We start from the raw sequence: 27,740 nt of genomic DNA on the forward strand, positions 1-27,740 counted from the left end.
GAATGTGCACACTAAAAGTCGCGACTACGTCATTATCAAATCCGTCTCAGATGACGCAACTTCGGTCGGCAGAGCGCGAAAACACACAACTATATAGCGAGAGACAGAGAGAGAGAGAGAGAGAGAGAGAAAGCCGGCCGCGGGAGGAGTTGGAAGCCGGAAGGTCGCTAGCTTCTTTTGCTATGCTGTCGCGCGAAGGCTACATTGCCATGAGCACACGCTGCGGTCGCGTATAGTTCCCCCCAAACCGATTTCTTTTTCCGCGCTCTGAGACCGCGTGCCTTGCACGCTTCTCCCGATTCAGTCGACTTCGATCCATCGGAGCTTTCGCGAGCGAGCCAGCCAATGCCAAACCGGAACGCGCGCGTCTCAGCTTTTTATACTTGGCCACATACGTGATAATCTATCAAAACGTGTGTTTGTTTGTTTCCGTAATATGTGCTTATTTATACTAGTTTTAGAAAAGATATAACTTGTTTGTGCAGTGCCACAAATTGTTGACGATTCGGTAGCAGGATTTATTAATTCCAGTTATAACTTGTAGCTTATTGCCTGAAGTGTGATATAGATAGATATAATTACTATTTAGGCTAGGTAATAATAACTAGACAGTTGAGCCATCTAAAACAGTGATATGACTGCAAAACTTTGAACTGCAATGATCTCACAAGGTGAGCTTATTTTAGGCAAAATTGGATATATTTCAATTTAAAAATTTTTATATTTTATTACTACTGAGGGAACTATTACTGTTTGTAGCAATATAAGTATGATTAATCAAAGTTATTCTTTAATATTTTTTTAATGAAATAATATTTTTTGCATTAAAAGTTAGTTTGAATTAATAGTTTTAAACAGTCCCAACTGAAACATCACTACTTTTTGTACTTCATATGAAATTCCCTTATTGCAAATTATAAATATTGCTTATAAAAAGAAAACAAATAGTTTATTTTGGAGTCATTAATTGCAAGGCAGTAAATATATAAAATCGTCATTGTAATGAATTATCTGAATACATACCGATGACAAGTCTATTTCGAATTATTTTGAATCTCGATAAAATATAGGCCGCGATATACATAACATTTAATTGCTATGAGCATCGAAGCATTGACAACAATAAATGTCTCAAAGCTCATACGCAAAAAGCCAAGAGAGTATCTTTGAAGCACGCGGAATATCCGAGGGCAACTCTCGGACGTCGCGAAAGAGAGATAGAGAGCATGTTAGAAGGAAATAGCAGCAAAGGCGTTATTCTTAGTCCAAGAGAGAGAGAGAGAGAGAGAGGTGCGGGCGCATTGAAGTGGGCATGCGTCGCGCAACCTAAGCCCGGTAACTTGCTAAGCCCGATTCGCAAGCCAAAATCAACCTCCCGCAATACGTTTCGAACCGCGAGAACCGCAACTCGGTTGGCTTGACTTGTGCCGCGCCGTACTGTTGCCCGATTATCCTAAACACAACATCCTCGTTGCCAAAGCACTTGCCCGTTTCCATAGTTCTTTTTCGCTCTCTCCTTTTCCGGTAGACAGCTGCAGCCGTTTCTAGCGTGAGAAGTTCAATAACAGGTGAGGACTGTTTTGTTAGCCACGCGCGCGTGATAGTCTCGAAATGCCGGCTAACTTTTACGCGTGACCCGATGGAAGTATATCTTATAAACGTTGCGATTCGTGAGTTTTCTTTTGAAATAAACCAATTGGTTTTTACGCGTTTGTTTCTCTTGCCGTAATGATTGTTCAAGCACAGCTATTTCATTGAGTAAATCAAAGTGCTGACTTTATTAGTTGAAAGTTTTGGGTATAAATTATTTACACTTTCAGAGTTGTTATCAATGGTAATTTATTGCATATTCGATTTATGAAAATAATTTGTGCTCGCATATCAAATAATCGAACGATAATTTATTTATTTTGTATCTACTTATTAGTTTATTTTGACACTTTTAATCTGTATTGAATCTATAATTCTACAAGTAAAGTAATATAAGTGCAATTGAAAAACTTTTTAGTTAACAATAATCCAATATTTTCTTCTTCGCTGATCCAAAATCAATAGAAACTCATGAGCCGTAAAGAATTTTAGTGAACAATATATTACTCATTTATAAATAATCAAAAATTTCAAATTCATTCGTGAAAGATAACAACTTTATAAATTACGAAAAAAAATCTCGGGAGCATAATATATATCTCTAAATTATTTTGCAATCGCAATAGTCATTATGTTCATACACGTAACATTTAGCCTGAGGGTCGCTGTTTACTGATGTCATTTGTGTCATGACTTCATCTGAAAGCACGACATTGACACCGAGGCACAGAGCTTTTCACGAATCTCAGCTTTCTGCTTTCACGCGCGTTCGCACATAGATAAATTATCTCGGGAATGTGCGTGCGACTACTTTTAGCCGGCGTAGTATCAACTTAAACTATGTTCCGTAATCGCGCTGATGTCATTTGTGCAAAAAGAAAGAAAAATATACGTGTTTCTCGCGCATACTCGACTGAAATTTACGCATATCCTTAAGATGTCCTCTTTTGATTGATAGAAAATTATTAATTTTTTTTTTTTAATTTGAGGTTCTGCCATCGGTTAGTTATTTTCTGTGATGTCATTTGTATAAATTAATGCTCTTATGGATTTTAAGGGATGTGTACTGATTGACTTGTTGAATTTAGTGATTGAATGTATCCCACTTGTTTGCGCATTTTTTAGCTATTTAAATAAATTTTCATTCTCTCAAAACATTAAATGATAAATAATTATATTCTCGATACGTAATGGATGCAAATTGATATACCAAAATTATATATCCAAAATTACATTTATTAAATACTCCAAATCATAGGCATAGGAATAGTAGTATTCATAAAATCTTACTCGTACGAATCGCAAATTTCAAGCAGCGCTAGAAAACGGCCCCGGTTCCGTCTACTTTTAGCCAAGGCCTCTCGGCGTCGGCTGGCCAGGAGTTCACAAGCCGGGATCTCAGCCATCTTTTTCGTCGTCTTTCTCTGCCTCTCTGCTTCTCTCTCTCTCTCCCCCCCCCCCCCCCTCTCTCTCTCTCTCTCTCTTTCTCTCTCTCTCTCTCTCTCTCTCACACTATTTCGCTTTAAGAGCGACACGTATTTCCGATGCTAAATTTGTCTTCTGTCTCGGTATGCTTTTGCTTGAGCGCTGCTCATTTACGTTGCCACTAGAACGTCCACCGGCTACCTGAAAATTGAAAAGAAACATTATTCTCGGTCGAAGTTATAAGTTTAAGAAAGCAAGGTTGTGAAGTTTGGCTAATTGAATTTCCGGACTAACGAGACAGTTCGCGTTTTAGGGATGACCCGATCACTCTGAGAATAACTCTGATGGCTGGCGTACGTGTGCGTCTGGACATTGGCTTGTTTACGTTTATTGTGAATGAATATCGCACACGCATTCCGAAATTTTCTCGATAAATAATATACCGGTTTCACATAAAAAGCAGACCTTTTCGTATAGTTGAAAATTACAGCGAAACAGATGTATAATAAGACACTGTAGTGATTATGCTACAGCGACTGGGGCATGAGGTATAAACAAAACAACTTTGCAGACTCGTCAGCTTGCTCCACTCGAAATCGGAAAGATCGAACGAGGAGCTGCACGGCCTGCGCCTCGTCGAGGAGGAGATAGAGGAGCATCGCGTTCGACTCGATTCGCTGTCAGAGCAGATCCGCTCGTTACACGTGCACGCCGCTGATCAGGGGACGATCGAGCTCGAGCTCGGCGGATTAGCGTCCAAACTCGACTCGGAGCACGAAGCCATCAGGCGCTTTTCCGGTGACACTAAGGCGCGGTACCAAGCCAGCCAGCAGCTCGTGCCGATCGACGCGGCCCAGCGACTCGCCGCCCTCGAGCTGCAGGCCGAAGACACTAGCCAGGCCATGGAGGAAAAGCAGCGCGAACAGAAGCGCGCCAAAACACAGCGCACCGACTACCTCGCTGACGTCGACACTTTGCAAGCCTGGATGCGCGAGGCTGAACTGAAGCTTCAGGACAGATCATGCGAGCCAGCCAAGATGATGGAGAACATCAGGCAAATACAAGGCGAATTAGTTCCGATGAGCGACAAACTAGAGCGACTCACAAAGAACGGCAAAAGTATTATAGACAATACCAAAGACGACAAGGAGAAGGAGCTCATCGGTGGAACCGTGACAAATCTTACCGAGCAGCTCGCTCAGGTTAAGGTTTGGCTGGAGGAAAAGAAACAATTAGTCGGTGATACGCTGGATGCCTGGCAGAGATTCCTTACGCTGCTTGAGGCCGTCAAAGCCTGGACCACCGAAAAAAAACTTTTCCTCACAGAACCCCTTAAACTTAGTACACTTAATCAAGCCAGGCAGAGGCTACACGAATACGCGGTAGGTTTCGCGCAAGATGTTCTTGATGTCTTTCATCGCTGACGTTTTACCCAGTAATATTTATAAATAATCTGCCTGAAGGCTTTGATTGTCAATAGAAATTGTGCTTTATTTTGGGTGAAGCGGATTAGCGATGAATGAAATTATTGATCTAATGGTAATTGAAATACAACTTCGTAAACTATCTAGACTGCTGTAAAAAGCTGTAAGCAAGTAAACAAAAACCTAAGCGATATGGGTCGTGAATTGGAGAATATCGGTCAAGTAACAAGCGTCGGTGATTTGCCCCAAAGACTAACAGAAGCTGAAGAAACCAAAGTCGAAGTTGAAGGTCAACTTTTGGAACGGGTTAGTTGATAAATTACTTTCCGCCACTATCTAGGTAATCGAAAGAACTCTGGCACAACGTCGTATATTTTGCAGAATGCGCTGCTGCAAGAAACGAGCGAAGAATGGGAGCAGTGCGAGCGCAAGATGAAGGACGTGAAGAGTTGGCTAGAAAAATCTCGCCAAAGCTTGGAATCACCACAGAACAAAAAGAAGCCACTTCGAGATCAACATGCGATTCGCGAAAAGATGCTCAGTGACGTGACAATCCAGAAAACTAAAATCCAAATGAGTGTCGAAAAGTTGCAAGTACACTTTCGCTCTGGAATTGGCGGTGACAATCGTGTCGTTGAATCCGCGGACGAGCTCATTTCAGAACTCGATGCTCACAATGACAGCGTCAAAGAACAAACCGCTTCACTCGAAGTGTGTCTTGCTCAACTCGATCAGTACCAGCAGGTCAGGATATAAATGATTGTAAACGAGGAGAATTTTTTTACTCTTGAATAAATGCTAGTGATATTGGTGCCAAATTTATTATGTACACGAACATTCGATAAATTACTAGTATCGTCAAGTCTCATATTGTTAATTTTATAGGAATTGCAGAAATAAGTAAATAACATGAAACAATAGAAATATGTAGATAATTAAAATACTTAAAATAAGATACGATAATGAACGCAGTAGTTCACTATAAAAAGAGTAATGAAAAAATTCTCCTTTTCAAATGATGGCTCTAAATGTCATCTGTAGGACGTGCAACATGACCCTAGCTCTTAAACTTTTACAGGAAATACAACAGCTTAGACAGCAAATCGTACAAGTTGAACAGCAACTGAGGACCGTTCTGAGTCCGACGTACTTACCCAATGACAGGGAAAAAGCATTGAAAGAGCAACAGGTAGGTTCAACCCTTACTTTTTACTCCCTATACTGTCTTTCTCTTCCAATGGCACTTTGCGCTACAGAGTAGCAACTGATTTGTACATATAATAGTTTAAACTGATACCAATTCAAAACCCACCACCAGCTTTATGATTAAATTTTTGTGTTATTCAACGTTTTATATTTTAGATAAATAATAAAATATTCTTAAATGTCGATTGGTGGATGAAATTAATAATTTCCGGAAATGTGGTAACTTTAATTCATTTGCTTGGTTAACATTTCTTGTTACTACTTATTTTCTTTCACTTTTATTTCGTAATAAGGACGAAATTTTATTTAAAATTAAAATAAAAAATAATTTAGTAATTAGGGAAGTAATTAGTGGTGCAAATATAAATAACGCTTGAATATCGTTTTCTAAAGGTGGTGTATTTGCTTCCTGGGTGTTAGTTGGTATCTTTTGGTTTTGCGTACTGTACTTCTATGTAACTTTAAGTCCATTTTGTTGTGGTTATAGTTTTCTTTTTTCAAAAAGTAACTTGATTTGCTTATTTGTATTGACATATCATGTATTTGTATTCACATGTAGAATAGTGTAATTATTAGCATACAGTATATTTATAAAGACGTATAAATTTTATATTTATTATTACGGATGTAGAATCACATTTTTTATATTGACACAATTTTTATTGTATGCACATTTATTTAAATTAAATAGTTATATTATTAAATATATTCAACTGACAAAATATTTTATTATCTTATAAATCAAGCTAAATCAAGTCAACTTCTTTGGAAAAATTATACACGAAATACCTTGACAATTCGTGGAGACAAGGCCTTATTACAGCAATGCAAAGTCACTGCATAATAATTATGCCTATGAAATTATTTTAATTTCCTTTGATATTACGTCAATTAGTTTATTTATCATTTTTATTTGCTGCATTCCTTTTCCTTCACTCATACGAACCTTCCAACTACGAACCTCTGACGATCCTCTACTCATTACATTCGTCTCATGCTGTTTCGGTATCATACGTATCCAAATGATTTCTGTTCGTCATCTTGTAACCACTTCTATCACAACTCGTTTCGTTTATTTTTATATTTCTCACTCGTCTTTTCACTACTATGCTAATTTTGACCTGGGGGTACTTGGGGAAAAATCTTTTTTTAACCGAATCAAACTCTCATTTTTATTGCTCAATTTTCTCATTATAATATAGACTTTCCGAGAACGTATAAGATCACTGCATAGTAAAATTCAAGCACGCGTAGAACGATCAAAGTTATTAATTCAACGTGGAACACCAGATGCAGAAACATTAGATTTTTGAAACCCGGGTATTTGTTTCATTTCATAGAATCTAATGGTTATTCGTTGAATATTATTCTGTACGCATCATCCGTGCTTTATTATTATTATTTCAACGAAATATGCGACGTATTGCGGAACACGCCAAAGAGCGGAAAGACTGTTGCATTCCTACCGCGTTTAAAATAAATTTTTTGTTGTAATATATGTATAAGTGCAAGACCTTTACTTAACAATCGTAATTTCAAAAATGCCCATTAATTTGTTTTTGTTACAAATTTCATTTTCTAAAATATATTTATTATTTTTCAATGGTTCTTATAGAGATTAGTTTCTGAAAATTAAAATTATTTGAACGAATATAGATAGATGTTTTTGTTGTATGTCAAGAATTTTAATATTATAACAAAAGAATGAGACAAATAAAGAGCATTCTATATGAGAGTATAATTATCTACATTTTGTTTCTACCACTGATCGGCGTTACCTAAAACTCCTATATTATTCCGAATATTTTTTGAAAATTATTAAAATACTCGACTATTTCTGAATCCTATTCATCATAAAGATTATTCAATATAATCTTATGTCTTATTATTGAATCTTTAAAAAGATATAGAATTGAAATTTTCAAAGAAAGAATACATGAACAAAAAAGAACTGCGAAGATATCTAACTAAAAATATGTACAAATATAAAGTGCTTCTGATGCTTGAATATATAATAAATCAAATGCCCATCCCACTGAAAAATTTCTTATAAAAACATAAAGATAAGTTCTCCTGGCACTTACGTTTTGCGAGCAGGCGTTGCGGATGCAATTGGAGGAATGGCAGCAACGTGCACGGACTTTGGTAGATCAGACTCATGCAGTAGACCCTTACTACATCCCTCCAAATCCAGAAAATGCAAACTTATTGGTGGGTACTGCTTCCTATGCTGACGTGACTGCGGGAAGATCAAGATCAAGTTCTCGCCATACAAGTCCACATAAAAAACTTAGAGATGATGCTTCTTCACCTGTGCAAATTCTTCGACAATCTCTTATTAGATCAGAAGTACCATTATCACAATCGAAACCTTTATCTAAAGACAGTGTAAAAATTGAAGTCCAAGAACCAATAATATGTCTAGAAAGCTTAAATTTGAAAAAACGTCAAACGTTTAAAGAAAATGTAGAGAATAGAAGTAATATTGAAACAGAAAAGCCGAAAAACCAAGGGAAATCAAGTTCGGGTTTACGTCGAGGTAGATCACCAACAAAAAAAATATTATCAAAAGAATCTGTTCAAAGTGCTAAATCAAAAATTCAAGTAAAAGAAAATGATAACGCCGTAACTGCTTCTTTCGAAAAAAATATAGATACTGTTACGCCCATTCAGACGTTATCTGTGCTTGAGCAAAAGCGTGGTAGATCGCCTAGTCCCATATGGATTCCTGGTTCGACTTCATACGCTGATATTTTGAAAGGCCAGTCTTCAAGAGCATCTTCTGAACCAGATGAAAGGGTTGATCAAATGGTTCATCTTAAAATAAAAGAATTACGTACAATTGAGTCAAAAATTTCCCCGGCACTAGACTGTCAAAATCAAGACGAAAATAGGATGCCAACTTTAGTTTCTAACGATAACATACACGAAACAACCAAGGAAAGCCAATCCTATAAACATGTAAGTTCTGCAACGACTGATGAAATCCTTTCTAGCTCTGAAATTGAAATATCGAATTGGGCCGATCAACCAATAGAAGAGTATAGCAATGTAAATCAGAATATAGTGACCACGCCGCAATCTGAAGTATACAATTACACACACCCTATATCTACAATGACTGGGTTCATTAATGCTGAAATAAATCCTTACCCAGTTAATTACATATATAGTTCAACACAAGTTCCTGTCGAAAGTATAGTTCCTGTCGAAAGTTTTAACACAAATGATCAATATACAGCAAAACATTTTATGGTACAGCAAGAATATACAGCAGCAAATATTTATCAGCAGTCGCAATCTGTACCTAAAGAAAGAATTAATAATCCTTTTATTCCGACGGAACCAATCAATTTACAAATACAGAATATATCTAGTACTCAGTCTGCAGATTTAATGGAACATGAAACATCACAAGATCTTATATCCCAAAAAATTTCTACATGTTCAGTGGAAGCGTCGAATGATTGTCAGCCAGAAAACCTGAATACGGAAAAAAATACAAATTTAAATTTAAAAAAAGATTCAATAAATCAACCCTCATTCAATGAAGCGATTGAAACGAAATTTGAACAAATAGAATCACGTGGATCTTTTTTCTCGTATGCACAAATATTATCACAAGGCTTATTACCACAAGTAATTTTGCCAATTTTTAATAATAAATTAAAACCGCGCAAAGAACATTCCCAATCTCCTAACGCCGAGCCAAAAATATTTATTAGGAGTGATGAATTAGAAAAGGGAAAAAATGAACATGATGGTCAAGCTAGTAATTATGATTCAAAAACAGAATTATGGGGTACAATAAGAAAGAAAGATCCTAAACGGAGACTTACAGCGGAAGAAAATCTAACGAAAAACCGAGAAAATAACAAAAATGAAAAGAAACTCCCAGATAAAAATAAATTCATTTCAGTTAAACAAACCAAACCGAATATAGAACAAGCGGTTTCTGAGGAAACTAAAAAAGCGACCAATATGAATAACGAACATGATGAAGCTGAAAAAAATATATCTATTAATACTCAACAAAAGCCTCTTGACTCAACTTCCGGAAATAACTCAGAAACTACAGAGAAAAGAAAAAAACAGAAAAAGAAAAAAAATGAATTACACGAAGATGAAATCGATAAAGCTTTGAAAGAAATTGAAGATATGGATAAACATAAACTCAAGAATATGAAAGATAAACCTCATAAGACTATTAATAAATCACAAGTAGAAGTTGAATCAAAATTAAGTTTCGAAAGTATTTCTGATCTTGTCAAAAAACATAAACCAAAAGATGGATCAGATACATTATCCAGAAAACTAAATAAAAAACGAGATTTGAATGTAGATTACAAAACAGGTATATTCTCGCAATCAAGCGATAAATCAACACTGAATCCTCCAGAAGATGCTATAAATTCTGAAATAATAAGTAAGGAAAATTCAGAACAGAAAATTATAGATCACAATAAAACTAAAAACAAGGTAGACGAACGTGTAAAACCAGATCAAATTCATGATCACCAATTGGGCATTGAACAAAAAATTAAAGATAAAGATGTATCTCAAAACGAACTTACGAAGCTAGAGCAAGATTTAAAATTTACATCTAAAGAGAAATCCAAGACGAAGCAAAAAGGAGGTTTTAATAATAAATCTCATGAACTAATAAATAAACTTGACATAAAAAGCGATTCAATGTTGAATAACGAAGCCATATCTTATTATGATTCAAAAATTGAACAGCAGGATAAGCAGTCTGAAGTCATAATTAAAGATCAAACCATTCCTAATGCCAAAGTAAAAGATCAACAGATATCAGAACTAAATTCAACAGATAAGAATACAATGAAATCTCAAGATTCGTTAATCAAGCCAAAAATAATTGAATCAAAATCAGGAACTAAAAATAAAGCAAAAAACAAACGAAAAGGTAATCCTGAAGATAAATTTAATTTATCAACAAGTAACTCTGACATAGAAATGGATAGAGGACTAGGTTATGATGAAACTTTTAAATCCAAACCAAGAAATGATATGCATAATAAACCAATGGAAACTACGACTAAACCTATATCTTCACATTTGGAAATTGAAATAAAAAGCAAAAATGTCGCAAAATCTCATATTACACAAGATGAGGCCAAGGATAAAACTGTATCAAACACCAAAACTGAAGATGAAGTCGAGCTCAACCAACAATATGATCCTCTTGATGGATCTTATAAATCAACCAGTACATCTAGTTCAGAATGTGTCACAAATTTAACTTATGAAGTTGAACGTAAATTAAAAACAACAATACAAAATCCAATTAAATCTTCTAAAACCATAACCAAATCTAAATTAATTGATGGCGAAAAGGTACCATGGATGTCAGAAAACAAGAATACAATCAGCTCTAAGCATATGTTGAATAAACTTGAAAAAGTTGAGGTGAAATCAAGTACTGAAAGGAAAAATAAAATTGAACAGGAAGATGAAATTAAGGAACTATCTGATATGTTTGACATAGAATCTTCGTCCGAACATCACTTAAAGTGTGAAGCGAAATCAAAAATTGAGCAACAGAATAAAAATTTGAATAAGTCCACTGAACTTGAAATAACTGAGAGTCCCAAACAGAAAAACATAGAACTGAAAGAGGAAACTAAGAGCACAATCACTTTTCAAGATTCACTGAATAAATTTGAAGATATTCAACTGAAACCAAACACTGAAGAAAAATCTAAATCCAAACGAAAAAAAAGCCGGCAGAATAAATCTTATTTATCGAAAAATGAAGTTGATAATAAAACAAAATCGGAATCAGAATTAAAAAGCGAACAGTCTAATAAAAATTATGAAATTACAGAAAAATCTGAAGTAGTTGTTAATCTCAAATTAGATGATCAGAAAAAATCAGAATCAAAAACAAAAAGTGAATGTCAGGATACACTCCAAGGTAGATTGGACAGTATCAAGGAAACGTTACCATTGGAATCAGATACTGAAAAAATATCCGAGATCAAACAACGAAAAAACCCCCAAGATTTACCTTATGAGTTAGTAAGTGATGATTTTTCAAGAGTTGATGCAAAGTTGAAAAATCATACAACTTTCGAACGAAAATCAAAAGTTGAATCACCAAAATCTAATTATGAAACTATAACTAAACCTGAAATAATTTGTAATTTTCAATCTAATATAAGTACAGTGACTGATAGTACACAATCAACCCAAGAACTAATATCTGAATCGGAAGAAAAAATGCAAAAAATAGATCAGGTCTGTGTACCAAAAATGATTTCTATAAACAAAAATTTGCCACATGGTACTCCAAAAAAAATATTAAAGAATACAAAAAAAGCAACAGAAAAAATTAACAAGGACAAGAAATTATTAGAATTTCCAAATGTCATACAAATCGATAATGAAAAGGACAATTTAGATCAAAATACAAAAGAAATTAAAGAACTATCGAAAGAAATAGAAAGCGCTGAACAAGCGCAATTACAAAAATTGCATACTGGATCGGCATCAATTAAAGTAAATAAAAGACAGCCGGCAGATAAAATATCTACACAATCGAATCAAGTAGTTACTTCCTTTTATAATAAACTTCAAGAAGAATTAATTTTTGACCAAACTGAACTAGAAAAGCCTGAAAAGTCATTGACTTATAAAATATCAGATGATTCAATAATTTCTGAAAATATAGTATTGGATGAATTAGAACAAGGAGAGAATAAAAAATTAGAAATATCAGAGTTAATAACTAAAGAGATTTTTGATGAAAAAAAAACCATAGATATTGTAAAAAATAAAAAAGAAATCGTTTTAAATGTTGACAAAGCTCTTAATCTGCAACCAGCTTGTACTGAAGAAAAAGTGGTTCCATCTATTGCTCCTGACGAATTCGAGAAAAATATAGAAAGTGCAACAACTGTTACTTTCGAGAAACCAGCTATATCATTAGAAACTTTCCTGGAAAATGAAGAAGTACCTTTATTCGGGAGTGTGCAAAATAGAAAAAAAATAGGAAAATCCGATGTTGACGCGAGTATTTTCGAAAGTTCTTGTTTCGATCAGCAAAATCCAATAATTCAATGTTCTCATATCGAAAGTCAATCCGATCAAGATGAATCTTGTCAAATAAAGTTAAATACACCAGTGACTGTTGAGAAAATCGCAGTAAAAAATGAAATTACTGAATTCGATAACAACAAACAACTATCATCAACATTTTTAAGTAAACCATATCTTTGTGAAACAATTAAAGCATATCAAATTGATTACCATTCTCATGCCCAAGCAGAAACAGACTTGCATTGTTTATATAACATTGAAAAAACTTTCCAAGAACAACAAACATCAAGTATCCATGGCAATATAGAGAGAGATACAAGTATAGAAAGAATCGTGCAACAATCAAAAATGAAAATTCCATCGATTAGTGAAAAACCTAATCATAAAAATGCAATAAAATATGACTCAAAAAGTGACCAAATACCCACGAATAAATTAAACGAAGAAATGGATGAAAATATGAAACCTGGGATTAGAGTATGTCAATCTAATTCGATTGAGTCTACCATACCGGTGACAGATTCAGTTTCTCAATCTGATACAAAGGAAATTCAACAAATACATTTAAAAACAGATGACTCGTGGATGGATTTCCTAAATGAACTTTTCTCAATAGATGAGGATGTAGAAGAAACATTTCCAGCGCCGAGCGACATCAATAAAGGGGAAACCATCACTCCAACAAATAATGATAAAATTACAAAAACCGCACCAATTACGGACGAGACATCGATAACACAGAATAATGATAAACAGTCTTGTCAAAAGATCGATGACAAAGCTTCAACTGATGAAACAAAAAGTGATGATACTTTACAAAATAAAAAAATCTTATCTAAAATATATAATGTTAAAGACATAGAACTTAACGAAAAAGATACCACAAATGTTGATATCCAAGACCTAGAACAAAATATACCGATGAATACAAACACTGAATGCAATAAATTAATAGATATTTCTCATTTATGTCAAAAATATAAAGAAGAGATGATTAGTAAATGTATGTCTAAAAAGCAAACAGACAGCGATTCAGATTCATCCGATACGCCAACCAAAGGACAAACACCTGTATTGTCAGATGATGAAGATTATTTGCCTAATGAAGACGAATTTAAGGACGTTAAATTTCTTAAAGGAAAAGAAAAACTTACTCCAGAGTTCATTGCAGAATTCATTGAAAATCATCCTTGGAATGTTGATCTTACTCCTGAAGAACAAGAAGAGTATGACTTTATAATGCAAAATGAGACCTTACTTTTAAATATACCTCATTTTGAAAAACGACAATGGCTTTTAGATTCTGAGAAAGCAGAAGAGAAACGGTTAAGACGATATTACGATCGGTACAAGCAATTAATAAAAGAAGAATTTGAACAAGAAAAAATTGAGGACGCTGAATTCGTTAAGATGCTAACAGAATTTGAAAAACAACAAGAGGAAAAAAGACGGAATGAAAACCCACATACAAGTGGTAATTCCAGTTCAAATTCAGGTGAAATGACAATGCAATTGAATCAACAAGAGAACTCTGGAATGTCAAGTGTGAAAAGTGAAGACTTGGACGAAAAAGTGGAAATTAAAAAGAAGTGTAAAAAATTGTTAACAAATGAAGAAGAAAGCTTGAGCAAGTCACAAGATGACATCAGTGGTGAACATTTTTTGCAAACTTCTTCTATTTTAATTAAGGAAAATGTTCCAAAAGCAAAATCAGGTGGAAATATTCAAAAGCCAGAAAATATAAAATCTGCAGATATAATCAAACCTACAATTAGAAATTCAAAACAACGTAAAGTAAACAAAAAGGAATCAAGTAATAAAGAATCATCAAAAAATAAAAATAAAGAATTAGCTGAAATAAAAAGTGATACGCAGCATATTTTAAGTGAAAATTCATCAAAAATAAAGGATGAAATAGAAGTTACCAGAGAGGATAAAGAAAAGAAAGATAATCAAGTAGCAGAAGAAGGTAACCATAAAAATGTAGAGAAAAAAATTGAAGTATCAATGAATAAAAATAAAAAATCCAAAAAACAATCAAATACATGTAAGCAAAAAGTTGGAATACAAATGATTGAGAATATTGAAAAGTGCATGTCAGGTGACGACAAAAACATTTTAAGTTCTGATCCAAAGACAGATAAAGATGAAAATTTACAAAGTAAGATCAGCCAAACAATGCTAATTAAATGTGAAAAAACATCTCAATGTATAGGTCATGAAATCAATGAGGAGGCAGAAATAGTTGCTTTACCTGTAATGAATATACCACAAGTTCCAGTGTCTACTTCTGAAATTGAAGATTCGGATATTAAAAATTCTTATTCGACTCCATATGATGAGGTATCAGCAAAACCAAGCTCTAAATCCAAAGATCTATTATCGATTGAACAGATTAACGAGCTAACGGCTCAAAATGATAAGCAAACTAAAGAACAGCAAACTTGTCCTCAAATGCAAATTATTTCTGATGATGCAATTGAGCCAACAGAAAATGTAATTCATATTAATGATGAAGATTCGACAGAATTTGTTAACAGAAAAGATCTACGTAATCGTCGTTCGCGATCTCGTTCAAAAAGCTCATGCAGATCTGATATTCATGACCCAAATAAAACTGAAAAAATAAATGATAATGCAACAAAGAAAAAAAATGAAATTAAAGAAAGCGATAAGAAAGAAATCGAATCTACAGAAGAATCGCCTGAATTATCTAATTTAGTAAATAATACAAAAAATAGAAAAAAGTCTAAAAATAATAAAAATAAGAGTTCTAATAAATCTATGACTTTAGAAAACGAAATACAAGATTTGGCCGACGTATTATTGCAATCGTCAAGTGATCAATGTTCAACTCTGAAATTGAAAAAAAATGAGCACAATGATAATTCAGAAAACAGCGATTTAAAAAATACTGAATTATTAACTAAAAACAGTACTACTAATCAAAATAATCAACAAGAACAGGACACAGATACGACAGATTTATTAAAAGTTGAAGAACTTAAAACTGGTCAGTCAGCAGATAAAAAAAAAGATAATTCTGATGAACTATCACGTTTATGTTTAATTTCAAAGAAAGCACCAACAAAAAATAAAAATAGAAAAAAACAACGCATAGAGGATGATAAAAATACACGTGCAATCGATAATAAATTATTAAATTCAGTAATAAGTAACGAAAAAGAAACAGGGTTGCTTAGTACTCCATTGGAGAAAATTTCTAAGGAAGAATCTTGCGAAAAAGAAGGAAGAAAAAATAAAAAAATTACAGATTCCATAGACTCAACTCAGCCATTGCCAAAACATAACAATGAAGAATCCACTTTCCAGGAAAAAAAAGTATCATTAAATATCTGTCATAACAACCCGTTGATAGAAAATAATAAAAATATTAAAGATAAAGAATCTTCCGTTGCGAGCGAATCAAAAGAAAAAGCTGAAAAACTAACCGACAATATAGCTACAATTAAAATAGATAGTGTTGTTGCAAAGGATTATATTAATACGAATAATGATAATGAAGATCTATGTAACAGAAACCAAAAAGAAATAAACGAAGAAGTTATAATGAATCAAGGGATTATGAAGAACAGCGAAGAATATGTAATTTCAAAGACTAATGAAAATGTGTGCAACTCAGAGCCAATTTCAATATCGATTCTGGATAAAAAGGCTGAAGAAAACAAATCTGAAACATTAGTCACAATGAGTAATAACATGGTAGAAGACATAAAAAATATCAATAAACATCAGCTAACTTTATCAGAAACACAATCATTCTCAAGTACTGATGAAGCTGACTTACCTAAATCATCAAAAGTTACATTTTATATAGATGATGAAATGGTTGTTGTGTCACAAAATAAACAAAAACAGAATATTCCAGAAGAAGTTATTACTGATACTTTTGAAAAAGATAATCTTGAGCCATCGCCATCGTGGATCACATGTATTTCAAAAGACACTGGATTATGGTGGGACAAGCACACATATCACGCAGCGGAATGCAAATATTTTGAAAATCTAGCTTCTGAAAAGAAAAATAAAAAAGTTCTTTCTATATCTTCTGATAAAGATTCCAATAATAAAGATGATCCTAGCGATGGAAGTTCGGGAAGTGATGGTCAGTCAGATGAGTTTTCAGGCTCGCAATCTTCTAATAATAGAACTCCAAAAACTGAACGTTTAATAGCAGATTTACCGGGTGGTTTAGGTAGTTGGAGTGATGATAGTACTTACTTAGCACTTGAAAAAGATGTGATTATTGATGACGAACATAAAGTAATTTCAATGGATGCTAAATTGCCGAAAGTTGTTGATCCTAATCCCCTTCCTTTTGTTTCATACGTTCATAAACCATTGTCCTACCCAGAATCCAATATGAATTTAGGTGACAAGTCAAGCAGTTCCATTCAGGTACAGGATAATATTGAAGAAAGCGGTACTTCTGATCCAGCTGTGAAGATACAGCAGAGCAGTTTTACTGATTTGACCATGAAGGTGCGAGTTGTCAACAGGCGAACAAGCTAATATTGTGTTTTCATTTCATACAAAAAATTAACCGATCATAAAATATGAATAATAACCATATGTTCATATCATCATACTATGAAGCTTTTGCAATCGAACTATCAAGTAGAATTAATATTTTCACGTACTTTAATAATAAAACCATCCCCCATAGCTTGTCGAATTATTATGTAAAATTAACAATTGTTAGCCATAATGATTTCGAAAATAACAATCTATTTTTAAATTGTTTTTTTTTGCTTTCGCTTTTTTTATTTTATTTTAATATTTTGAAGAAAATTGATGTTGAATATTTTTAATCCACGCTACATTATTAATATATTTGAAATTTGCTGTAACCAGTATGCCATTAAACTGAAATTTTATTTTTCTTAATAAATTGCATCAATGAATTGTACTTATTCATGTTCAAACATATATTTATTAGGTTTCGCTATTTCCATTCAAATTCGCAATTCCCTGAACATCAATTCTTCAAATTGATATTGTGGCTTTAATACTCAATTATAATAATTTAATGATGAAAAAAGTAATATTAAATCAATATTATTTAATCATATAAGTATCTTTTAGATTATGTCTTGCATGTAATTTGCTTATTGATACTTGATTGCTTGAATATTCAGTATTAGAGTGAAATTTAACATTAAAATTTATCAATCCTATAAAATCATGTCATGTCCCGTTTCATTTTTAACATTTCTTAAGCAATTTAATAATCATTTTTCAGGTACCCTATGCAGCTGTGCTGAATTAAAAATAAAATTTGTGATTTTATTTTTTTCTACTAATCAAATATATTCAATTTTCATTTGAATAAACATAGGGTTTTCAACAAAAATTATGTGGTGTAAATTACGTTTCCAAAGTTACAATATACTTTACAATATTTATTCAACAGTTGATTTCAGTTGAACATTTAAAGTTATTTATCAAATGAATGATTGAATGCATGCACTTGTATTTTTATGTGTTTTATATTTATCTTATTAAAATTTAAATAATTATTTATCTACCAAACGTATCAAAACTTTAACTTCTTGAAAAATATCATGAGCGGTCTTTTTGTTTTGTACGGTGTGAATATAATAGTATAATAATAAATTAAGTAGATTTTAAAAAAAACTAAAGTCATCTTTCTTTTTTGTTTTCAGGAAAAAATGAAACATGATCTTGATGATTTGCAATTAGTACTAGCCCAACTTGAAGGAGCTTTGAGAACTGTACCGCGAGAAAATCTACAAACAATGATTAGTGCTCTTTCGGTAATTATTAATTATATATCATTTTCATTTCAAAGCTATTATTTGATACATAATATAGAGATAGTTGTAACAAAAATTTTAAACGCTTTAAAACTTAGAAAAATGGCTTGATAAGGCAAGTATACTAATTATGGATCAATCGTTGTTTTTCAGACGATACTGGCAGATTTAAGATATTACAATCAAGAAGCTAATCGAATCGAACATGAAATTAATATGGTTCCTGAAGATGCTGAAACAAAAAAATTACAAACTTCTGTTCTTGAAATTGGAAAAAATCTTGTACGTCTGATATCTCAAGCTGAACAAGGTCAATCTACTTTAGAACAAGCTCGCGAAGAGCAAGAAAGAAGAAAGCAAGAAATAAAAATTTACAAACAATGCCTTGATGAAACTGAAGCTTGGATCAGACACGTAACTCTTGCCATAGTTGATCAAACTAATACTCCTAACTACATGGTATTACCTTCCTTTAATATTTAAAAACGACGATATTGCTTTAAATATCATTTAAATTCGCGTATTTACTTATTTTCACATCATTTAAAATTTTTAAGAGTCAATATTTGCCTTATATAAAAGCATGTAATTCATTTGTTACAGTGTAATTACATACATAAGAAGTTTGATATAATATTTATTATACAATAATAATTATTATTTATTGTGCGGTATTTATTCTTTCGAATAAATCATTACAAGTTTTTAATAAAATGTTAAAAATAATTTGTTATTAATAAAAATAGTTACATGTGAAAACAACAAATTTTTTCATACAATTTTCAAGAAATTATTTTTAAGGATTAATAGAATTATTCTTATTTTACTATTATAGGTCTTACGGGAAGAAATATCATTTCGCCTACAGAGATTAATTGAATTAGAATCATTGGAAGAAGTTTCCGAACTAGCGGTAAACTTAAAAGAAGCTTTACAAGAATTGGATCGTCGTTTAATACAGGAGCAGCAGGTACACATCCCTTATCAGAACTTGGAATCTTATATTTTCACTACAACTTGTCACACTACGGTGCTGGGTCTTGCTTGAATGTGAAAAAGAAAACTTTATACTCTTGTTCTCGATCATTCATCTCAGCAAGTGAACAAGATAAATTATTTTGGCTGTGTCATTGGCTCATGTACATTTCCATTCATTTTGAACAATGCAGTTGTGTTTACTAAAATCTTGATTGTGATTAACTTCAAGTAACTTACAAATATCATTATAACTTTTCAATTATATTCTAATATAACTATCAATTTTTATTTAATGATTAATTACATAATGTCATAGATTATCATTTAGTTTACGCCAGCTATTATATTTCTTTTCTTATTTTCACAAAATGTATTTCAACGCTAATCATTTTGATAAACAAGTCATTACTCCACTTGATATCTGTAGAGTTAAAAAAAAATTTGATAACATAAGACATTATAGTATTTCATTTTTTAAATCACTTATTTACATCATGCTTTGTCATCAAATAGTAATCTTAATATAATTTCACTCTATTAGCTTGTACATTATAGTTATAATAATTAATGCCTTTTACTGTATCACTGAATTCATAATTTGCACGTAAGTAATATTCATGATTATTATACATACGATGCACTGCATATTTTACAAGTAGATTATCGCTTGTGTCACTGCATCAATTAGTTATTGTTATTTCAGCTTTATTATACTCTATTCTATCAGTTCATACATTACCTTATCCAGGGAATGAACAGAAATATTTAAAATACTATTTCTTTTTGATGTATAGATATTGTATGCTATATGAATGATAATGTATTGCAATTGAAAAAATATGTACCATATAAATATCGTGTATTTAGAAATGTTATTTAGTCACATTGTAATAATGCTGCTTTATTAAAGATATTTATGTTATTTTCCCTACTTTATTTCTCTCACTTTATAATAAACTCTCTCTGTTTTTTTAGTATTCAATCCTTGCACTATTTGTTTATTGAATCCTTAGTTCATTTATAGAATTGTTGCTAATAGAAGTTTTTAAAAAAAATATATATATTCTTAGTATTTATCTATAAATTTTATGATTTCTCTTGATAAAAACACTTTTTCACTAAATAATGTAAAAATGTTGTAAAAAAATTCAATAGATTTCTAGTTTATTTAATTTCCAATGAAAAGAGTAATCAATGCATTTTAATTTTTTCAAATTAAAAATATTTAACCTATATTCATCTGATTTTGGAATACAATCTTTCCTTATTTCAATAATTTGATAACATGATGTATAGTAATCTCAAATTGGTAAATTATTTTCATTTAATCCAATTGGCTGCTGCTTCTAAAATTAAACTTCTCACTTACATTCTGATCTCCATACTGCCTCAACTATTTTCATTGCTAATTTTAAACCTACGCCTTGCATTTCTGCGCTACATGCCTTGGCGTCTAAGTCTTAACGATCTTTTTTCAGCTGGCGGTCAACGAAAATGAGCCGTTGACTCAGATCGCAACGACGAGTGGTGTCGACGCCACGCTAGATCGAGCATCGTCTGTTCAATCTCTTCGCGACGATTCATCGCCGTCACTGGCTGATGTCTCTTTACAAACTGGACAAAGTTTAATTCAAAGTATCATTAAAGAACAACCAAAACCAGTAATTTCGAGCAAGCAAACATCAACGGACCTACTGCCAATATCTACGGCTTGTCAAACTTCTGAGAACAACAGTATTCCAATAAATATAGGATTATTGGATAATCAGCAAATTCAAGAAACAATAAAGGTTTTAAAAAGCACAGACGGTAAACATGATGTCATAGAAATAGCGACGAAAAATATTTCATCTTTGGGCGGTCTAGAGCAAGGGCGACGTGATCCGCAAACTGGAAATTCAGAAGACATCGTTGTCGACATGAAATACTTAGACGCACAAAAGCAAGAAAACGTCACCTCAGAACTAAATATACAACACGCTGCTCCTCAGTCGTTTGAAACAGTACTCGTAGAGCCAGATGATGTTACAACAGAAGTTGTTGTGGATAGTGATGGAACCAAGAGAATTATTGTACGAAAGCTTCGTAGAACACTTGTTACTAGTAGACAGACGACGCAGCAACATCTTTCGCAATTATCAACATCGGTAGGTGATAATCCTCCTGTGGTCCAAGCTTTTTCTGAAGCCACTATGAGAGGGCAGCAAGTCACTGTCACTAGAACTAAACCAGATGGTTCCGTCGAGATGGCCATAAAACAATCTTACGGTGGAAAAGTGATGACCGGTACACCTGGCGAACAGTTAAACGTTGAAGAATATGAAAGTACTCCACAATTCACTCAAAGAGTGATACGTGATGGTGATATGAAAGATTTGACTTTAAAACCAGCAGATATTGATAAAGCCCTCGTCGCAGGTTCTGATTATCATACTAAGACATCAACAGTACATGCAGTAGTTCAACAAGTTACAAGGAAAGTCATTCGAAAAACTCGACGCATTATTCGCAAGGTCACTATTATCGATGGTAAAGAAGTAACTAGTGAAGAAGTAGTAGAAGAACCAGAAGAAGTCGAAATTGACGAGCAAGGTATACCCCATATTAGTATTAATGTTGTAAAGAGCGAAGATCAAGGAGTTTTTGAAACCAGAGACGAATCAGAACCACAAACTGCAAACATAGACATTGTCGATGAAGTTCCTAAAAGTGAAGTGTTAACTCAATTTACAGAACCACGAATTACACAAATACCAGTAGTTATCGAAACACCTCAGGTTGATGTTTTGAGTCAACAAATCCCTTTTTCTCAGTCTGGCGAATTGAAATTAGAAGATGAAAAATTACGAATTACTGATCAATCTGCTACAAAACTAAATATCACTGAAAAGGAGAAATTATCAAAATCGAAGCAAAAAAAATTAAAGCAAAGTTCATCAACTTCAGAAGATTCTCTTGCATCTGATAAAACATACACCATTGAAGAAAAACCTCAAATACAAAGTAATGAACAATCTAAAATTGAAACAAATTTGATGACTGGTTCTAAAGAGTTCAATGAGTTAAAGATTGATAACGATAAAGCCAAACCTATCTTTAAAGAAAAACACGAATTTGAGTGTATGCCAATCGAGGTAATTGTGCCACATTTAAGTTCAGTGGCATTAGAAAGTCAAAAATTAATAGATTCTGAAAAATCTGCCTATTTACAGGCACCTCACGATGAATCAGTTGAGTCAACCGCCCAGGATATATCTTCATTAGAGTCAACAACAATTGAGGATATTCCACCATTCACTAAAGCTAGTTGTAAGTTTGAAGATACACCGGTAGGAACATCTTTTGAAACACATCGTATTGAACTAGCGTTTGGCACAGTAGAAGTAGAACCGCACACAGATGTTACCGATAAGCGCACAGTAGATGTTGATGAATCACTTTCAGTGGTTACCGATATTCTACAGAAAGAAAGAGGATTGAAAGTTAAGGATATTGATAATACGATCTCAGATACCAAGGTAGTCAAAGATCTTGAAACATTAGCAAAAAATATGGAAAAACCTTACATCGAAAAAGAAGACATAAAATTGTCTCAGTCGAAAATAATAATTGAAGAAGCATCGACAAAATCTCAGCAAGATGGTTTCCAATCAGGTGCGTTAACTGATCAAAATATTCAGAAAATTGACATCGTACTATCTATAAAAGATCAAGAAGCGGGCGATAAAAAAGGACCATCAGTATCTGTGGAATCATATATTGAAGGACCAGAAGACAGCTTACTTCGTGTTTCTGAAGAAAAGATAAATATCTCACTACCAGCTGATACTGAAGATATAAAAATCATTGACAGCAAAACTGTTGGAACAAATGTAATAGAACAAAAACATAAAGAGAAGATAATAGAAACTGACAGCGACAAATTAGCTCAATCTCCTGATATTAGTGGAAATGATGCCCCCATGGGTCGCAAAATAAAAAAAAAGAAAAAACATAGAGATAAAATAAAACATCATAAACAAAGCGATGAAGAATCTAGTAGCTCCGCAGTAACAACAACTTTAGCAGAATCTATTGAAATAGATATATCACATAGTGATTCATCAAAACACACAACAGAAAAACCAGAGCCAGATATTTATGAAGTTACAGAGTCATCTGATAATTTTTCATCGCCAAAGAACGACGTGTTTGAAGGTGATGGTTATGAAGCAGATCAGAGAACAACAGTTGAAGAAATGCATCACGAAACTGAAAATTCTGGTAAAAGAAAAAAGAAGAAGAAAAAGAAGCAAAAAGATCGCACTATGACAGAGGAAGATACTGAAGTTTCAAAAATGAGCGGCGATGAACTAGAATTTACAGATGGAATGGAGGTAAACAAAAGTGAAGATTCTAAAGTTTCCAAAAAACCATCTAAAAAACGTAAGAAAAAAAAGAGTGATGTTCAAGTAATTGAAAGTGATGAAGCTTTAGCTGAATCGAGCGACGTAATTATGCATGAAGCAAATACACAAACAATAGTCAAAATGTGTGACGTATCAGTTGGCGAAATGGTGCCAGAAATTAAAGAATTAGTGACTTATAACGAAACGGTCCCAGAATTAGAAAAATTCAATAAAATGGAATGTGAAGCACAAGTATTGAAAACTGATAAAATCCACACTGAAATTCAAACATCTCCAAGACACGGCCTCGACACTGGTTTACAAATTTGTTTAGATGTGAAGCCAGATATAGAAGATTCCTTTACACATCCTAAAACACCTGATATACTTCTTACTGGTGAAATTGCTCTTCAAACTACACCAAGAGAAGAAGCACCATCTACTCCTATCCCTCCCATACCTTCCTGCGAAGCAGACACACAAACTATAATTAATGTGAAAAATTTAGAAGTTCAAACATCACCTACTGATTTCAATTTAGTAACAGGTATAGTATTTTATCTGCTGGAAAAATTTATTTTAACATTATTTGGGCACTTGAAAATGTAGTTGATTAAATTTAAATTATTTATCTTTTCACAAAAAATATATTTTTCATATGTATAGATATTGCATATTTTTAGACTAATTTAATCAATAAAAAATTCACAACAAATTTTATGTAAATACACAAGTAATATTTTTTATTAGAAAATATTACTACTATTTAAATTCGTAAAAAAAAGTTGCAATATTAAACATTTCGCTAACCAATATAAATATCGCAATTTTATCAACATTTTACTCTATATTTTCAGAAGAAACTGAAGTTCAAATTCCGCAACAACTTTTGACGAACGTAGAACAAAAAACAACGCCACCCCAGTCATATGAAAAAACATTAGAAGAAATAGCAATTCAAACCGAAAATTATGAACCATCTGCTATCAAAGATCAAGTCGAACAAAGTAGTAAAGCCACCTCGCCAGAAATTCTTCATGTAGAAAACGCTGATGTACAAGCACATTTAATTGACGAGATACCATGTCAAACTATTGAAACTCAAACTACATCAAAAGCTATTTTGGAAACACATGAAATGGAAATACAAACAGCTACTTTTACGCCAGTCGAAACTACAGTACAAACTAGTCCTACTGAAAGTTTAGACTTATTAAATGCAGAGCAAAATATTGGAAAGCCAAAAGTCCTTCTTGAAGGAGAATCTCAGACGAGTACTCCAGAACACATAGCAACGTCAGAGTTGTCAATTCAAACTAAATCAGAAGAAATTGTACCAACTGTTGAAGAATGTATTCAAATTATACCTGAAACCTTGGACATAAGTTCTCAAACTATCAAGGTAGATTTCACTGATGAAAAAATCAGCGTAGAAAAATCAGAGACTAAATTACCAATCGATTCCTTATTACGTACGGACATCGAACAGAAACTAACTTTGAATAAAGATTCTAACTATGCTGAAGAAAAAAAATTAACTGAAGTCAAAATTGACGTTGCAGAAAATCTGGAAGAACTATGTATCACAAAAGATATTTCTGACCTTCGTGAACAAAAAGAAGTTCAGTCAATTACTGCTTTAGACTCTGTACAACTGCAGCATCCGCCAGACATAAGTATAATAGTAACAGAAGTTGACGACAAACCAACTGCAGATCTTCATGTGAAAGAAGTTCCAATCGATCAAAAAAAGTTTAAAATAAATGAAGAATTGCAAAAACAACCTTTGAAAGAAGAATCTGCACAATTGATATTGGTAGAAAAGAAACAAGAGCCAGAAACTGTAATATCTTCACCAGATATAAGTTCTACGCCCGAATCGTTATTTGAAATTCAAATCAAAGCCACTGTAGAAGTATGTGGTAGTACTACTCCTGATTCAACGTCTCAAGATATAACGATAACGGATGAACAGAGCGAAGAAAAATCATCAAAAAGTCAACGCCAAAAAAGAAAGAGACAGAGAAATAGAACTGTTGAGATTCGTGAACCGATTCAAACAGAAGAGTTACCTCATTTCACCTCTGTATTTGAACAATCTACAACTACACCCAATGAAGACAAATCTTTTGAAATTTCTTATTCTAACGTAGTAAAATCAAAAATACAAACGTCTTCAGATATATCACCTGAAGTATACGAAGAACCTTCAATAATATCAATAGATTCTAATGAAAATTCATCAATAATTTCTGAACCATACGAAGATCAAAGTAAACAAAGTCTAGAACCATCAGTTCCACTTCAGAAAGGTGTTCACTTATTAAATCAAGTAACAAGTGATTTCTTAGCAAAAGAAATTCAAAGCTCAAAACTGTCCCAAATTGGTATTGAACAAAAAATTCAAGCTACCAAGCTTATGCTTGAAAAAGTTAAAGTTTCTCACAAGCCTTCACATTTTTCAAATCTTCTACATATATCGACCTTGACTGCTACCTCTAAAAAATCTTTTGAAGATAAAGCATCTGGTATACAGAAAGACTTATCAACATTAAGAAATGCTGCGGAAGAACAGAACGTTATAGTTATCACAGAAACATTTATTACAGTAATAGAGACGATATCCACGTGGCTAGAAACTATAGAATCCAGAATTTTCCTAGGACGAGAATGCCCCAGTGGAGCAACTCCTGACGACACGCGAAATTTTGTTGAGCTTCGAGATGAAGTCAATTATGTTGAAGAGAATATTAAAGAGTTAGACAAAGTTTGGAATGGTATAGAACATATTATACCTGAACAAGAGCGTGAAAAATTGAAAGAATGTGTCAAAGCATTAGAATGTCAAGCTAAAGCAATAGAAGAAGTAGCAAAAGATGGAGAAAGCCACGTAATATTAGAAATGGCAAGATGGAATGAATTCCTAAATAAAGTTAATGACATCGCTGAGTAAGTAGATCGAGTTTTTTACTCTCATTTTCTAAACAAATACGTTGCTTATACATATGATATAATTGAATCTGACTATGTTGTATACAAAAATAATAGTATTATAACTTTAAAAACTAATTTGAATTACTTTCTTGTATACAGGCTTATAAACGAACAAAGATCACAATTGAGTGCATTAATAAATAGCGAAATTCCAACTGTTAAAAAACTTGAAGGATTAGATAAAATAGATAATTCAAATAAAGATTTGATATTGAAAGCAACTAATTTATATGCTGAAGCAAAACGTTTTTTGCAAGAATACCCTGGAAAAGAAATCCCTCAGCAACTCTTTTTAACCGAAGAAATGATAGCTTTGATAGAACATGAAATTTGTGTCGAAAGAGAAAAGCTTTTGGAAATGCTAGAATTAGCTAGTGATTATGAGCAAACCCTTCATGAATTTTCGCAAATTACTAAAGTTGCGGAAAACCTTCTGAATTGTCCTATTTCTGTAACATGCTTACAACACTTACAAGATGAAATGCAAAAGCACAGAAAGTTTTTTGTTAATCTGAATCATTGTAGAGCAATTTTGGAATCATTAGAGAATAATTTAGATTCTGAAACAAAGGAGAAATATTATGAGCTACACGAAGAATTGCATAACAAGGCTGTTTCACTGTTGGATCAAGCAGCATCAAAAGCTCAACAAATGTCACTTGCCGCTTCAAGATGGGTGGTCTTAGAACAAGGAATCAAGGAGGAGAAAGGATGGTTGCAAGTTGCACATCAACGGGTTCCAGATATACAAAATGTTACTTCTACCGAATATGAACAGTATATTTCACTTTATCAGGTAACGTTATCGCTCAAATTTACTTTAATTTATTGATTTGATATTTTTTTTGACTAACTGCAGGCGACTACATTTCAAA

At 32.9% G+C, this 27,740-nt stretch overlaps 1 protein-coding gene across 2 annotated transcripts in view; it reads left to right on the top strand.

Annotated features, from left to right (window-relative positions):
- LOC131665248 (muscle-specific protein 300 kDa) overlaps window positions 1–27,740 on the top strand; it is a 92,690-nt gene that overhangs the window by 45,175 nt on the left and 19,775 nt on the right. Inside the window, exons 44-55 of one of the 2 annotated variants that reach the window (XM_058937013.1) lie at window positions 3,587–4,397; window positions 4,587–4,745; window positions 4,821–5,183; window positions 5,518–5,628; window positions 7,743–17,210; window positions 18,395–18,505; window positions 18,659–18,964; window positions 19,341–19,475; window positions 20,962–22,617; window positions 22,696–24,418; window positions 24,729–26,820; window positions 26,965–27,661. In XM_058937013.1, the coding sequence (XP_058792996.1) occupies window positions 3,587–4,397; window positions 4,587–4,745; window positions 4,821–5,183; window positions 5,518–5,628; window positions 7,743–17,210; window positions 18,395–18,505; window positions 18,659–18,964; window positions 19,341–19,475; window positions 20,962–22,617; window positions 22,696–24,418; window positions 24,729–26,820; window positions 26,965–27,661 (17,632 nt within the window). Of the gene's footprint in view, window positions 1–3,586; window positions 4,398–4,586; window positions 4,746–4,820; window positions 5,184–5,517; window positions 5,629–7,742; window positions 17,211–18,394; window positions 18,506–18,658; window positions 18,965–19,340; window positions 19,476–20,961; window positions 24,419–24,728; window positions 26,821–26,964; window positions 27,662–27,740 lie in introns of both variants that reach the window. The other variant, XM_058937014.1, reaches the window with a different exon arrangement.

The sequence above is a fragment of the Phymastichus coffea genome, unplaced genomic scaffold (genome assembly GCF_024137745.1).
Source record: "Phymastichus coffea isolate CEN01 unplaced genomic scaffold, Cenicafe_Pcof_1.1 PCOF00048, whole genome shotgun sequence".
NCBI lineage: Eukaryota > Metazoa > Arthropoda > Insecta > Hymenoptera > Eulophidae > Phymastichus > Phymastichus coffea.